Genomic DNA, 16342 nt, shown 5'->3' on the forward strand with positions numbered 1-16342 from the left:
TTATGCAGGTTTTTCATGTTTATCAAATATATATATTTTTTCTCGTACTTTTTTCCATTGGGGGACACAGACCATGGTATAGCTTAGAGGTATTAGTAGGAGGGACACTATGCAAATGAAAGAGCTCCTCCTCCTCGGGCTATACCCCCCGACTCCACCAGGAGGAACTCAGTCTTTGCTTAGTGTCTGTCCAAGGAGGTGACGCTTACTCTTCTCCTGTTTTGTTATTTTTTTCTGTTTTCAGATGGGGACGCAGGTCAGCATTGCGCTTTCCTGGCCCCCGTGGAGTGTCTGCCACCGTCTTTCGACGTGTCCTGGCTACCTCCCATCCCCCCACAGAAGTAAAGTGGATCCAGGCTCAACATGCCAGCTCTGGCATCCCACCAGCTGCTGGGACGCCTGCTGCCTACCCTCCTCCAGAGCACTGTTCTCCTGGATTGGAGTCAGAAGTCTGAAGAGGCGCATCCGTGCTGGTCTGGACATCGAGGGAGCATGCTGAGCAGATAAGTATTGCCCAGTCCCTCCCCCTCCCTCTGTGTCTGTTTGTCTGTGGCTACCTGGGTGAGCTTGAAGAAGGATCCTGATGGGGCACTTTCTTCATTTTGGCACTGGAGTACTGGCATCTCTTCCCCCTTAAACTGTGGGCTTCAGCGCTTCTCTCGTCGGGCCTTGGCTGCTGCGCTCTCTCAGAGCCTGCCGGCAGGCCGCTCCTCCATGGCCTCGTTAACCCCTGCTGCACCACGTGAGAGGAGTCGTGGTGTTTGTTTAAATCGCGCGCGCGTTTATTTTCGTGCATATTTTCGCGCGTGCGCATATTTTCGTGCGCGCGCTTATTTTCGCGCATATTTTCGCGCCATAATGACGCGTTCGGGGGGGCGGAGCCTCGGCATGCCGCTCTGACTCTCCTTACACCGGAGACTCTGTTTGCTGCCAGGCAAGCTGGTAGCTCAGTGGTAATGCTGTTGCCCCATGTCCAGGCTTTCTGAGTTCAAAGCCCCTTTCAGCCTCCAAAAAGGGTTTACATTTTACATGGCCGTGCAGCTCCTCATCACTCTACTCCGTTTTGTTATTTTCTTTCTAGATGGGGACACAGGTCGGCATGGCGCCTTCCTGGTCCCCCGTGGAGTGCCCGCCGCCGTCCTTGGACGCTGCCTGGCTGCCTTCATTGCCCCCCAAAGAAGACAAGTGGATCCGGGCTCGACCTGCAGCTCCGGTATCCCACCAGCTACTGGGTCTCCTGCTGCCACCCTCCACCAGAACACTGCACTCCTGGACAAGGAGTCAGAAGCCTGAAGAGGTGCATCCCTGCTGGTCCTGGAGTCGAGGGAGAAGATCTGCAGGAGCAGATAAGTATTACCTGCATCCCTGCCTTACCCCCCTCCTCCACGTCCCTGGGAGCCTGCGGTCCCCGCTTGGGCATCTGCCATGTCCAGCGCGGCCGCTAAATTGATCTTAGTCGCCAAGGCAACCATGTCCTTTAATCCTGTGGCGCTAACGACTCCATCTCTCTCAGTGGTCCCCACAGTGGGTGCCTGACTACGAAGAGGCAGCGTGAGCGGCAGCATCCCACCTCGGATGTCTCCGTCTCTCCACCCCCCTCACCTCGCCTGTGGTGCTTTCGGACTGCTCTTCCCCCTCCCTAGGGAGAGTAATCCGAAGGGGAATTATCCGGCTCGGACGAGCCAGGTCCTTTTTGGACTATAGGGCATTTTCAAATCCTGTGACGCCAACCACCTCTCTAAGTGGTTTTCCACAGAAGACGCCCGACTACTAACAGGGAGCGTGAGCAGCAGCATCCCTCCTCGGATGGCTCCGCCTCCCCCCCCCCCCCCCTCGTCTAGAGGCGCGTTCGGGCGACTCTCCCCTCCCTTAGGGAGCGCAAGTCTGAAGGGGAATTTCCGGCTCTGATTAGGTCATGGAGCGGGACCCCTCGCCTAAGCTCTCCACCAGGGTGGCTGACTTAGTGGCGACTGTCCGAGACACCTTTATTCTCCAAGGGGATTCTCCTCCTTCCACTTGTCAGGAGTTCCCCCTTTTTCCGTCCAGGCAGTCGGAGACTACCATGTTCCCGGTCCATGAGGGATTTTTCCGCGGTCATGTCCAGGGCCTGGGGTAGTCTTAATAAGGTTCTCGACCACCCAGCGCATGAATATACTTTCCTTTCCCTGCTGACGGCGAGGAGAGGTGTCTCCTCCCCCTAAGGTGGATCCTCCGGTGGCCGGATTAGCCAATTATATGGCCCTTCCTGTCTTAGTCAGTTCCTCTTTCCAGGATGCTGTAGACAGACGCATAGACTCTCTTCCAGGTCCTTTTTTCGCTGGCAGCGCGTCCCTGTGACCTACCTTTCACTCAGCAGGGGTAGCCAGTGCTCTCTCGGTGTGGTTACAGCACCACCACCAGGAACTGGCGGTACGAGATGCGGCTACTGACACACTGGAGTTGGTTCTCCAGATGTCTCGGGCTTCTAAGATTCTTTGCGAAGCTTCTAGGGACATTGTTTCCCTCTTTGCCCGCAGGTTGGCCATCTCTGTCACTCAGCGCGAAGAGATCTGATTGAAGGTGTGGGATGCTGACGCCTCCACCAAGCGTTCCCTTGCTAATCTCCCCTTTGGGGTTTCCAGACCTTATGGGGATCAGCTGGACGAGTTCATCTCTGCATGCCTTTTGCCGTTTCTCATCTGGTAGGCCGTCGCCTGCTTCCTCCACCGGGGGTCTCAGGTCGCCCGCAAAGAGGCCTTCCTTTACACCAACCTTCCCGGCACTAGAGGGCCCAGTCAGCCCGCCCTGCTGCTCCTCGGCCTATCACATGTCCCGATTGCGGAATCCCACCATCGATTCCTGCGCTTCGCCATTACGGGTCGACACTGTCAGTTTGTCGCCCTTCCTTCGGGTTGGCGACCACCCCGCGGGTCCTTGCCACGGTCCTGGACCGCTCATGGCGCTTCTTCGTACCAGGGGCATTCCTTTGCTGCCCTATCGGGACGATATCCGGATAGAGGCCCCCCTCTCTACCGCAGACCAAGGACAGCGTCCGGATCACTGTTCAGACTCTGGAACGGTTCGGCTGGCTGGTAACTTTCCCAAACTCCTGCCTCTTCCCGTCCCAGAGGCTCTCCTTCCGGAGGATGATTTTGGACACCTCGGCTGCCAAAGTATTCTGCCAGCCTTCAAGTCCTCCCAGATCCAGGGGGCAGTGTCGCATCTGCTGCGCTCCCCGTGCCTCTCCATTCGGGAATACTTGCAGGTCCTGGGTCTTATGGTAGCCTCTTTCGAGGCCTTCCATATGCCCAGTTTTACACTCGCCTGGCGCAACAGGAGATCCTTTACCTTTCAGCGGGTTCGGGCAGCTCTCCCTTGGTGGCTGTTCCCGATGAACCTGAGGTCGGGGAGTTCCTTTCTCGCATTCTCCTGGACGATCGCCACCACCGATGCCAGCATCCTGGGTTGGGGGGGCGTTTTCCAGTCTCGCACGGTTCAAGGGATTTGGTCGGCGGCAAAGTCTCGCCTTCCAATCAACTTTCTGGAACTGAAGGCGATTTTTTCCGCTCTTTCTCTCCTATTGGACCTCTCTCCTTGCGGGCCTCCCAGTGCGGGTTCAAACGGGCAATGCCGCGGCCGTAGCCTATATCGACCATCAGGGCGGGACCCACAGCCGGATGGTGATGCAGGAGGTGAAGAGAATTCTGACGTGGGCGGAGACGCACGTTCCGGTGTCAGCAGTTTACATTCCAGGAGTGGACAACTGGACAGCAGACTTTCTAAGCCACAACAAGGTGGATCCAAGCGAGTGGTCTCTGCATCCAGAAGTGTTCGAAGAAATCTGCCACAGATGGGACCGTCCGGATGTGGACTTAATGGCGTCCGGGTTCAACAACAAGATCCCAGTGGTCCTGGCTCGCGCCCGAGATCCGAAGGCGTACGGATGGATGCGCAGGTGTCTCCGTGGCAGGACTTCAGCCTCCTCTGTTTTCCTCTCCTACCAAAGGGTCTACGCCAGTTCGAGGCGGAAGGGAATCCGACCGTTCTCATCACCCCAGAGTGGCCTCGCCGCGCGTGGTTTTTCGGACGTGGCTCGGTTGCTGGCGGACGCCCCATGGCCTCTTCCCGACAGACAGGACCTACTGTCTCAGGGCCCGTTCTTCCACCAGAATTTACGGTCTCTTCGTTTACCGGCGTGACTGTTGAAACCGCCATCCTGATGAAGATGGGGTTCTCGGATTCAGTGGTTAGGACCATGATCAGTCCGGGGAAGTCTTCTTCCTCCCGGATTTACTATCGTACCTGGATGGCCTTCCTGTCCTTTTGTGAGGGTTCGGGGTTCCCTCCCCTTCGTTTTTCCATCTTGATGGTACTGTCTTTTCTTCAGTCTGGGCTTGTGCAGAGACTGTCGCTTAGTTCCCTGTAAGGTCAGGTTTCGGCGTGGGCCGTCAGGGGTCCCTTGCTCTTAGGGGTCCGGTGGTGACCTTTCTTCAGGGGGTGGCGCATTTGGTTCCCCGTATGTTCCCCCTTTGTCTCCTTGGGATCTCAATTTGGTTCTGCGCGCTCTGCAGTCGGCCCCCTTCGAGCCTTTGAGGAGGGTCTCTCTGACTGTTCTCATCTGGAAAGTGGTCTTCCTTGTGACCATAGCTTCTGATACAGCTACATGGCGTAGTGATTAAAGTTCTGGGCTATTATGCAGTGGCTGTGAGTTCACATCCCATCACAAGCTTTTAAGTCAGACTGGTGTCGAAGCTGGCCGCTCTTTCCTGTCAGGAGCCTTTCTGGTATTCCACCAGGTTTAAGTTGTGCTCCGTCCAGTCCCCTTCTTTTTGCCCAGGGTGGTCTCTCCCTTCCACCTTGATGAGGATCTTGTCCTGCCTTCCTTTTGTCCTTCTCCGGCTAACCCCAAGGAACGCACTCTGCATTCCCTGGATGTTGTACGGGTCCTGAAGGTGTATCTCGCGGCTACTGCTTCCGTCCGCCGTTCATGGCGCTCTGGATCTGCTTGGCTATTTCCGCGGCTTGTCGCGCTTGTGGTGGAGTTCCCCCGGCTAGGATTGCCGCTCACTCCACTAGGGCGGTGGGGGCTTCCTGGGCAAGACACAATCGTGCCTCTGCGTCTCAGCTGTGTACGGCGGCCACCTGGTCGTGCTTGCATACCTTTGCAAATTTTTGTCAGTTGCATTCACTGGCGTCGGCTGATGCGGCTTTGGCCGCAGGGTTTTGCAGGCTGTGGTTCCTGTTTGACCGTTGGGCGTTCCTCCTGGCGGTGCTGATATTTTTTCCCACCCCATGGACTGCTTTTGGACGTCCCATGGTCTGTGTCCCCCAATGGAAAAAAGTACGAGAAAAGGAGATTTTTGTGAAACTCACCTGTAAAATCTTTTTCTCGTCTTTTCCATTGGGGGACACAGCTCCCACCCATTATTCCTGTTGCAGGAGGGGTCTTTAGTTCAGTTTTCTGTTTCTGGTTGGACCTTATGGCTTGGTCCGATGGTTTCCGTGATTTTTTTCTTGCTCCTTCTCCTACTGCTTGTGCAACGCCTGAGTTCCTCCTGGTGGAGTCGGGGGGTATAGCCCGAGGAGGAGGAGCTTTCATTTGCATAGTGTCCCTCCTACTAATACCTCTAAGCTATACCATGGTCTGTGTCCCCCAATGGAAAAGACGAGAAAAAGATTTTACAGGTGAGTTTCACAAAAATCTCCTTTTTCAACACAGCATGGGTCAACAGCAAGCTAAACCTCAATATGCATTACTCTGATTCTGCAGTTTACAGAAATACCCCGTATGTGGTGGTAAACTGCTTTATAGGCACGTGGCAGTGGTCAGAAGGAAAGGAGCGCCATATGGATTTTGGAGGCAGATTCTGCTAGAATGGTTTTTAGGCACCAATTTGTATTTGAAGAGACCCTGTGGAGGCTAATTTTTTGTGGGATGATGTAACCTTTTCATTGGTAGAATTTTAGGGTACATGAGACTTTTTGATTGCTTGGTATTATACTTTTTGTAAGGCAAGGTGAAAAAAGGGCCGTTTTGCATAGTTTTTCTTTTTGTTAAGTTTTACACACGAAACGCTTTTTTGAATAGAATTAAATCTACTTTTTGTGTGGCCATTTTCTGGCTGCCCTATTTTTATTTTATTTTTCTGGCGATTGTCTTAGGTAGGGTCTTATTTTTTGATTGGTACCATTTTGTGCTAAATATGCCTTTTTGATCGCTTGGTATTACACTTTTTGTGAGGGAAGGTGACCAAAAAAATGCAAAACTTTATTGTAAACCCCCCCCCCCCCCCCCACAACTTTTGGGGGTCTGATCTCCTGTACAATGCATTACAATACTTCTGTATTGTAATGTATTGGTGTAAGTGTATTACACACTGTAATACACTTACAGCCTTCCTGCCTGTGAGATCCAGGGGTCTGGATCTCACAGGGTTACATGGAAGACCTTCCCTGCCCTCGGGTCCCTGTCACAGCAGTGCGGGGACCCGAAGGGGAAGGGGGGGAGGGGGGTGAAGAGCTTCCTCCCTCCACACACCCCGTACATGCCGCGGTTAGCGCTGACCGCGGCATAGTGAGGGTTAATGCGCCGACATCAGTGTTTTTTTTCTTTGTTTCACCGATGCCTGCACATACAACATGAGTTTGGCTAACTGTGACAGACGGTCCCCTGCAGCTGATCGGGCGGGCGCAGCTCCTGCACCCACCCCCGCAGCACTGTACTATTGCAGCGCTGGTCTGGAAGGGGTTAACAGAAAAGTTTTTTTTTTTTTTTATATATCTAACCTGTATTTACTCCTTACCATTGCAATCTATGTCCAGTGTAGAATCTAAAATTTATTTTTCTGCAGAGTAAACCAGCAACGCTTTTGAGACACTCGTTCCCTTCTGCCCTCTCCCCACTTCAGCGAGCGCAGCTCGTAGGAGGAGCTCAGGTAACCCTCCATCTTTTTCTTTGGCTACTAAGTTCCGTGTATGTCTCTGTGTATCATCTGCTTGCTTCCCATGAGAGGTAAAATGACTGTATAATATTTAACTGAAGGTTTTTGACCATTTAGCTAGAAATATATAAGAGTGCAAAGTTACTTCTGTTAAAGTCTGAAGGTGGTGCAGTTGTTCTGGCTTTGGCTCAAACTGCAGCAAAAACTAGGCTCAAAGTGTCACACTATAGTCAGCTAATTAATCCATAACCCCTGAGCAAAGGGTACCTCAAAATTGTGACTTTGGGGTTTCATAAGCTGTAAGCCATAATCGTCCAAATTATAACAAATAAAGGCTTGAAATATCTCGCTTTCCATGTAATGAGTCTATCTCATATGTTAGTTTCACCTTTTAAGTTGCATTAATGAAATAAATGAACTTTGCACGATATTCAAAAATTTCGCGTTACAACTGTATATCCTATGACCAGGGTAGGAAATAAAAAAAATAACCAATGGCCTGTGGTAATTATATAATGATACATGTAGGAAAAATAAATGTGTTACTAATATGAATATAATTGGAAAAGTTAATGTACACATACCTCATTAACCCCTTCCTGACACATGACATACTGACACATTACATATTACGTCATAGCGAGAAGTGACTTCTCACAGTTTGGCGTGATAGTACATCATGGTGATCGTGAGGGCACAGAAGAAGCTGTGCATGGGCCGGGCCCCTGCTGTATCTGCTGACATTGCTGTAAAAGATGATGGTGACAGATTAACTCCTTCTATGCCACGGTCAGCGCTTACTGTGGCATAGAAGGTGTTTGTGGAGGGTACGGGTCCTTATTGGGTCTATGTGCTCTGGTGATGGGGACCCAATGGCTGTGAAGGCAGCTCAATGCCTTCCATAGGCATTGGGGCTAGCTTTCTACTGAAGCCTGTGGGTCTCACAGGCAAGCTGTGCATTACTGCAATGCATTACACTTGTATTGTAATGCATTGCAGAGGGGATCAGACCCACAAAAGGTGAAGTGCCACAGTGGGACAAAAAAAAAAGTGTTTTACAAAAAAACAACAAAATAGAATTGTCATATGAAATTGTAAAAAATGGGGGGGGGAGGAAACTGCCAAAAGTTTTTGGTCACCTTGCCTCATAAAAAGTGTAATACCAAGTGATCAAAGTGTTATATATGTACCCCAAAATGGTACCAGTCAAACCGTCATCTCAGCCCTCAAAAAAATGAGCCCCTCCCTAAGACAATCCAGCCAAAAAAAAGATTCTCGGAAAATGGCAACAGAAAAGCGAGATTTTTCTTCTTTTTTTTTTTTTTCTTTAAAAAAAAATGCTTGTACTGTGTAAAACTTGATTTTAAAAAATGACAATAGGTATCGCTGTGTCCGTAACAACTTGATCTATAAAGATATTCCATGATCTACCCAGTCAGGTGAACTTTGTAAAAAATAAACGGTGCCAGAACTGTCATTTTTTGTCACCTCACCTTACAAAATGCGTAATATTGAGTGACCAAAAAGTCATATGTAACCCAAAATGTTAAAAAAACATCTCTTCATCCCACAACAGATGAGCCCCCACAATTGCCATAAAAAACTATGGTTTTCACAAAATGGTGATGCAAAAACATTATTTTTCTTTATAAAAATCCTTTGTTATAAAGAGGTAAAACATAAAAAAAAAAATATATATATAAACTTAGTATCTCTGTAATCGTAGTGACCAGCAGAATAAGGGTACTTTCACACTAGCGTTTTTCTTTTCCGGCATAGAGTTCCGTCCGAGGGGCTCTAAATCGGAAAATAACTGATCAGGTATCCCCATGCATTCTGAATGGAGAGTAATCTGTTCAGTTTGCATCAGGATGTCTTCAGTTCAGTCGTTTTGACTGCTCAGTAAAAAAGATAAAACTGTTGCATGCTCCATTCCAGTCTCCTGCCACTGCGGGTGCCAGCTGCTGAAGAGATGACCCTGCTGGTCCTCTGAGGGGGGGGGTGGTGAAGAGAAGAGGATGAAGATGGGGTGAGTAATCGGGAGTGGGTGAGTATTCTCCTGCATCCCCACCCTTGGCCCCCGCATTCGGGACGCGTACCTTTCCACTTCTAGGGCATACCTCCCGGCCTGCCACTCTTAACTTTAGGCCCTGGCTTCATTTCGGCCTACCCGGATTTCAAGTTGTAGCCCGCTCTGGATTATTCCTGGGCCGTAGGTTGGCGGCCGCTATGCTCCTGCACACCGCCTCCTGGTCGGCCACGGTTACATCCCTTTCCAGCCTTGACAATGTCTGAACTCACTAGCGACCTTTGCCACCAGGACCTGGGATCTCCTGGAAGCTGGTAGGACGGTTACTATCCCTCTCCAGCCCTGCGACCAGTATTGGGTTCGGTTAAGCAGCCATGTCCGAACCCACGAGCGACCCCTGCATACAATTAAGTTCCTCGCGGCCAGCCGGACTCTGTATGCTCCGCATGCTGTGTGCCCAGATTGGTTCTGCCCCCCCCAGCCTACGCAGCCGCATGGCCGCCCTGACAGTGTGGAACTGGACTGGGCCTGTGACCTATCCAGGGCAGTGGAGGACTTATCTAAAGTATCCCAATCCACCCTCATGGGTAGTTTGGTTGATAAATCACCACCTACACAGTCCGCAACTTACGGGTAGACCCTCGCACAAGCGACCCAGAGCAGGACATCATTCATCCTCTGATGCCTCAGCAGTTCTGTCCGGGGGGGATTGGGGACTCAGACTCTAATATGGATCCGGAACAATCTTCCAAGATTGCTTTAATGGTGGACAACCTAGTTACTGCTGTCTGGGACACCTTCCAGGAGATTACATGACGTCCATAGACTTAAAGGATGCTTACTATCACGTCCCCATACACGAAAACTCGCAAAAATATCTCAGGTTTGCTCTGATAGACAGCACCGGAGTGGTAAACCACTTCCAGTTCACGGCTCTACTCTTTCCTCAGCACTGAGAGTTTTCACAAAGCTAGTAGTGGAAATGATTTCTCCTCTCAGATCAGAGGGAATAAAAATCTTCCCGTATCTAGACGACGTCCTCATTCTGGGAAAATCAAAATCAGTGGCGTCCAGTCTCGCCAACTACCTAAGGCTGAGTTCACATGGGCAAGATTTCTGCGCGGGTGCAATGCGGGAGGTGAACGCATTGCACCCGCACTGAATCTGGACCCATTCATTTCTATGGGGCTGTGCACATGAGCTGTGATTTTCACACATCACTTAGGCGTTGTGTGAAAATCGCAGCATGCTCTATATTGTGCGTTTACAACGCAGGCCCCATAGAAGTGAATGGGGCTGCATGAAAATCGCTTTCACGCATGGTTGCTAGGTGACAGTCTATTCACTGTATTATTTTCCCATAAGGGAAAATAAAAGCATTCTGAATACAGAATGCTTAGTAGGTGGTCAATTGAAGTTCGGGTCTGGGTACCACAGTCGTTTTTTTTTATCACGCGCGTGCAAAACACATTGCACCCGCGCGATAAAAACTGAACATCGGAACGCAATCGCAGTCAAAACTGACTGCAATTGCGTACCTACTCGCGCGGGTTTACCGCAATACACCGGGATGCATCCGGACCTAATCCGGACACGCATAATCCGTGTGAACCCAGCCTAAGGCCCCTTTCACACGGGTGCAATGCGTGAGTTGAAAGCATTGCACCCCGACTGAATCCGTACCTATTCATTTCTATGGGGCTGTGCACATGAGCAGTGATTTTCACGCATATTGTACATTTTTCACGCAAAGCAGGCCCCATAGAAGTGAATAAGGCTACGTGAAAATCGCAAGTAAGTGCAAATGTGGTTGCTAGGAGACTATCGGGATGGGGACCCGATCATTATTATTTTCCCTTATAACATGGTTATAAGGGAAAATAATAGCATTCTTAATGCAGAATGCTTAGTACAATAGGACTGGAGGGGTTAAAAAAAAAAAAAAATTTAACTCTCCTTAATCCACTTGTTCGCGCAGCCCGACTTCTCTTCTGCCTTCATCTTTTGCTGTGCACAGGAAAAGGATCTGTGGTGACGTCACTGCGCTCATCACATGGTCCGTCACATGATCCATCATCATGGTAAAAAAGTTCGTGATGGACCATGTGATGAGCTCAGTGATGTCATCAAAGGTCCTATTCCTCAAAGAAGAAGACAGAAGAGAAGTCGGGCTGCGCGAACAAGTGGATTAAGGTGAGTTAAATTATTTTTTATTTTTTTAACCCATCCAGCCCTATTGTACTAAGCATTCTGTATTAAGAATGCTATTATTTTCCCTTATAACCATGTTATAAGGGAAGATAATACAATCTACACAACACCGATCCCAAACCCAAACTTCTGTGAAGAAGTTTGGGCCTGGGTACCAAACATGCCGATTTTTCTCACGCGTGTGCATAACGCATTACAATGTTTTGCACTCGCGCGGAAAAATCGCGCATGTTCCCGCAACGCCTGTGTGAAACCAGCCTAAGTCATCGGTTTCAGAGTTGGTCTGGATAATGAATCAGAATAAATCTTGCCCAGTCCCATCAACCAAGATGGAATTCCTAGGAGTACTTTTAGATTCAAGAACTCAGATGACCTCTTTCTCAGGAAAAATTAACATCCTTTATAGGAAAAAATAAAATAAAAATTAGGGCCAGACCAAGTGCTGCATACGCAATGCAATCAGTCTATTGAGAACAATGACCTTCTGCATCACATCGGTATTGTGGTCCCAGGCTCGTACCAGGATAATCCAGTCCTGGATCCTGAAGAATCGGGACAAGGAACAGTCCTCCTTAGAGAAAAAAATATCCATCCCCATTCACGTAAGATCTGATTTGAATTGGTGGATAGAAAACACAAATCTGTCAAGGTGTAAGTTGGATAAAAGACCCAGGTGTTCACAGACTCAAGCGGCACTGGATGGGGGGTGGCTCCTCAAACTACCAAGGCAGATGGGCAAACGACATAAAAGCAAGATCTTCAAACTACCGAGAACTAAGGGCGATCTGAGAGACGCTAAGGTCATCCCAAAAGATAGTACTCGGAAAACACCTGAATATTCTCTCCGACGATGTGACAGCAGTAGCATACTTAAAGCACCAGGGAGGCACAAGATCTCCAAGTCTAGAAGAACTGGCAGGGAGAATATTCTTTTTCGGCAGAAAAGAATGTATCCTCTATCACAGCTATTCACCTAAAAGGTACGGAAAATGTACAAGCGGACTTCCTCAGCAGAAGGACCATAGTTCCTGGGGAATGGTCCCTAAATCCAGAAGTGTTCAGACAAATCTCCAAAAGGTGAGGAACCCCTCAGATCTCTTCGCAGCAAAAGAAAACGCGAAGGTCGGGCACTTTTGCTCCCTAAACCCCAGGGAAAGCGCTTGGTCGGTGGACGCCTTTTCGATCAGATGGACCTGGGATCTCGCCTATGCTTTTCCTCCGTGGGCATTAATTCCCAGAGTACTACAAAAGAGCAGGTCCGACCGGGTAACAGTGATCCTAGTGGTCCCATACTGGACAAAGAGAAACTGGTTCCCGATATTAAGGGAATTAGCGCTGGTGTAGCCATGGAGAATTCCCCTCCAGGCGGACATTTTATCGCAGGGTCTGATCCTCCATCAGAATACAGACCTATTCAAATGGTCAGCGTGGATCCTGAGCGCAAGGTATTTAAAAGCAAGGGTCTTTCCGAAAAGGTCATCAATTCCCTTAAATCCAGCATGAAAAAAGTAACCTCCGCGATATATCTCAAGATCTGGAGGAAATACTGCAACTGGCTGGGTCAGAACCCTCCAGTAGATTCTCCCCCACACATCATAAATATTCTTGATTTTTCTCCAGAGGGGGCTGGATTTGGGTTTGAGACCTAGTACACTTAGGCTGGGTTCACACCTGAGCGTTTTACAGCGCGTTCCTACGCGCTGTAAAACGCCCAACAAGGAGAAACCAATGCTTCCCTATCGGCATGGTTCTCACCTGGGCGTTTTACAGCGTGTACGATCGCACTGTAAAACGCCCGACACCCCAAGAAGTACATGAGCTTCTTTGGGGCGTCTTGTCGCGTGTTCCCGTACATAGACTTTCGGGAACGCGCAACAATGGGCGTTCGCTTGTCTGTATGCGCCATTGCAAACGCTGGTACACTCGCACATACAGAGCGCTCCTTTCAGAACGCTCAGGTGTGAACCCATCGTTAAAGTACAGACCTCGGCCTTAGGAGCATGCTATGACACAGACCTGGCCAGCCATAGATAGGTGAGAAGATTCGTAAGAGCTACCTCGAGATTAAGACCATCCATAACCCCAAGGGCCCCTCAGTAGGACTTAGACCGGGTCCTGAAAGGATTAATAAAACCACCATTTACCCCAGTACAGGACATTTCTGTAAGACATCTGACGCTCAAGGCTGCCTTCTTAATAGCCATAACGTCAGCTAGACGTTTAGGAGAGATCCAGGCGCTCTCTCCTGTCGGGAACCCTATCTTTCTGTGTTTCCTGATAAAATAGTATTAAGGTTGGATCCGGGTTTCCTTCCAAAGGTCGTTTCTGACTTTCATAGAGACCAGGAAATTGTCCTCCCATCATTCCCTAAAGAGGTGACGAGTGCATCTGAGGATCAATATCAACTTCTGGATGTCCGAGATACTGTCTTACAATACCTAAAGGCAACAGAAGAATTCAGGAAGGAAGATAATCTTCTCATTCAGTTTGCTAGTCCAAACAAAGGGAAGAAAGGCCTCCATTGGGTGCTGGATCAGGTCCACTATATCCTGCTGCTACCAGATGGCGGGTCTTGATAATCCTACAGAGATAAGGGCTCATTCCACAAGAGCAGTGGCCTCCTCATGGGCAGAAAAAGGAGGTGTTTCCTTAGATAAAATCTGCAGAGTAGCGAGCTGGTCCAGTATTAATACATTTATTAAGCACTATCGAATTAACGTTTTGGCTTCTTGCAAGCAGTTACCCACCCTATAATCTGGTAGTTCTCGAGGTTAAGCCGTCATGGTGGACGAAATGCAAAAACCGTAATTAGACTTACCAGTAATTCTGTTTCCTTGAGTCCACCATGCACCATGACGGTTGATATATCCCCCCTGAAAATTTTAAGAGGGGTTAGAGTATGAATTAATACAAAAAAAAAAAAAAAAAAAATTATATAAAAAATTATTTATATATAAAATTAAGGCTGCACCCACTTGGTAATTTGGAAAGCACTGAGGGTGAGAGTTGGTGTTGGCCTTTTAAACGCTCTATGTTCCTGCCCCTACAGAGGTCAAGGGATAAATCTCCAGGTTAAGACGTCATGGTGGACTCAAGGAAACAAAATTACCGGTAAGTCCAAAAAAATTTTTTTTCTTTTTTTCATCCGTTTTCGTGGCAAGTGGCTCAGCACTTCGCCCCCTTTGTGCCTCCGCCTGGGTAGCTAGGGTGGTCTCTGAATGGGCGGGTCGGTTAAATCAGGACTTGGCGGCCGACCTCCCTCTAGCTGAGCTAAAGTCTTTGGCCTTGCAAATCTCACAGGCAGGGAAGTATCTCTGTGAGGCTTCCTTGGACACGGGTGCACTGGTTGCCCGCTCATCGGCTCTTGCTGTAACCTTACAGCACGAACTGTGGCTTAAGATGTGGGCAGCGGATTCATCGTCAAAGCGTTCCCTTACAGGCCTTCCTTTTTTCCGGCTCCCGGTTAGATGAAATCAACTCCGAGGCTATGGACGGTAAAAGTACTCTCCTCCCACAGGGCATATCCATGCGCACTTTTGCGCTAAGCCTTCAAATGCCCGGGCCCATTTCTTTTGCCGCTTCCCTGGTACACGACCGGAAGCAGGAGCCCCTCCCAGGGCCTCCACTCAAAACCAGAGGAAGAAGCCATTCTTTAGGCCTCAACCAGCCTGGCGCCCGTAAGAACAGCCTGCTAGTCCCTCGGCCAACAAGCAGTTCTCTGCATGAAGAAGTGCCCCCTTGAGTGGGGGGTCATCCCCTCCTCTTTTCAGGGAGTTTGGCGGGCCCACATCAGACGCGTGGGTGATCGAAATCGTAACCTCGGTTACAAGATAGTTTGCTTCTCCTCCTCCGGAACGATTCTTTCTGTCCCAGCCCCCCAGGGGTTCAGGTCGGGCCTTTGCCTTTTGTGATCTCCCCGGTTCCCCTGGCAGAACAGTCCACAGGTTTTTATTTAAACCTATTTGTGGTCCTCAAGAATGAAGGATCAGTTTGCCTGGTTCTGGACCTCAAGTTGCTGAATCGGTTCTTCCGGATTCAACACTTTAGAATGGAGTCCCTTCGCTCCATCGTTGCTTCACTGTCCCCATTTCCCCAGCGCATCAGCGCTTCCTCCGCTTTGCAGTAGGGCCTAATTACTACCAGTTCGTTGCCCTTCCATTTGGATTAGCAACAGCACAGTTAGTCTTCGCAAAAGTGCTCGCTCCTCTCCTTGCCCTTCTTCGTACCAGGGGCATCACCCTGGCTCCCTATCTGGACGACATCCTGGTCAAAGCAGCGACCTTCGATCAGAACCAGGACAGCCTACGTATCACTCCGGACTCCCTGGCACGCTTTGGCTAGCTGGTAAACTTCCAAAAGTCTTCCCTACGTCCCACCCAGCCGATCACTTCTTTGGCATGATCCTCGACACGGCCGCGGCGTTAGTTCACCTCCCTCTGGACAAGCGGCTAGCCCTTCTGCGATCGGTTTGCCTTCTCCGGCACAGTTACCCATCAACTCCGGGCCATTCATTTAACCCTTCTCCATTGGGCCCCTCTCAGGATCCAGTCAGGCAACACCATGGCGGTGGCTTATATCAATCACCAAGGGGGAACCCGCAGTCAAGCAGTGATGGAGGAGTTGCCCAAAATCCTGCAGTGGGCGGAGACACATGTACCAGCTCTATCGGTGGTCTACATTCCCGGGAGTGGAGAATTGGATGGCATGTTTCCTCAATCAGATAACCGTGGCCCCTGGAGAGTGTTTGACTCTGTCTCAGTTAGGCCCAACCGGAGGTGGACTTGATGGCATCCAGACTCTACCACAAACTCCCCGACTTCTTCTTCTCGAACAAGCGATCCCCAGGCGTGCGCCGTAGACGCATGCCTTGGGACAGGTTCTCTATTGTACGTATTCCTTCCTCTTCCTATCCTGCCCCAAGTCCTGCACAGGATCAGGATGGAGGGCATCCAGGTGTTTCTCATTACTCCAGGTTGGCCCCATCACGCATGGTACACAGACATCATGCTCCTTCTAGGAGACACGCCGTGGCCGCTTCTGCTCAGTCTATCTTCTCTCTCAGGGATCTGTCTTCCACCAGCGTTTAGAGTCGCTACGTTTGACGGCGTGACTGTCGAAACCGCCATGCTGAAGCAGCGAGGTTTTCCTGACTAGGTCATCCAAACCATGATTAAGGCCAGGA

The 16342-nt window shown here is 49.8% G+C and overlaps 1 protein-coding gene across 3 annotated transcripts in view; it reads left to right on the forward strand.

The window, feature by feature from the left end:
• PATL1 (PAT1 homolog 1, processing body mRNA decay factor) overlaps positions 1 to 16342 on the forward strand; it is a 321287-nt gene that overhangs the window by 125819 nt on the left and 179126 nt on the right. For 2 of the 3 annotated variants that reach the window (XM_044296605.1, XM_044296608.1), the window contains one exon: positions 6831 to 6914. The exons of the other annotated variant lie outside the window; for it this stretch is intronic. In XM_044296605.1, the coding sequence (XP_044152540.1) occupies positions 6831 to 6914 (84 nt within the window). The remainder of the gene's footprint in view (positions 1 to 6830; positions 6915 to 16342) is intronic. 3 annotated transcript variants of the gene reach the window in all.

The sequence above is a fragment of the Bufo gargarizans genome, chromosome 6 (assembly GCF_014858855.1).
Source record: "Bufo gargarizans isolate SCDJY-AF-19 chromosome 6, ASM1485885v1, whole genome shotgun sequence".
Taxonomy (NCBI): domain Eukaryota; kingdom Metazoa; phylum Chordata; class Amphibia; order Anura; family Bufonidae; genus Bufo; species Bufo gargarizans.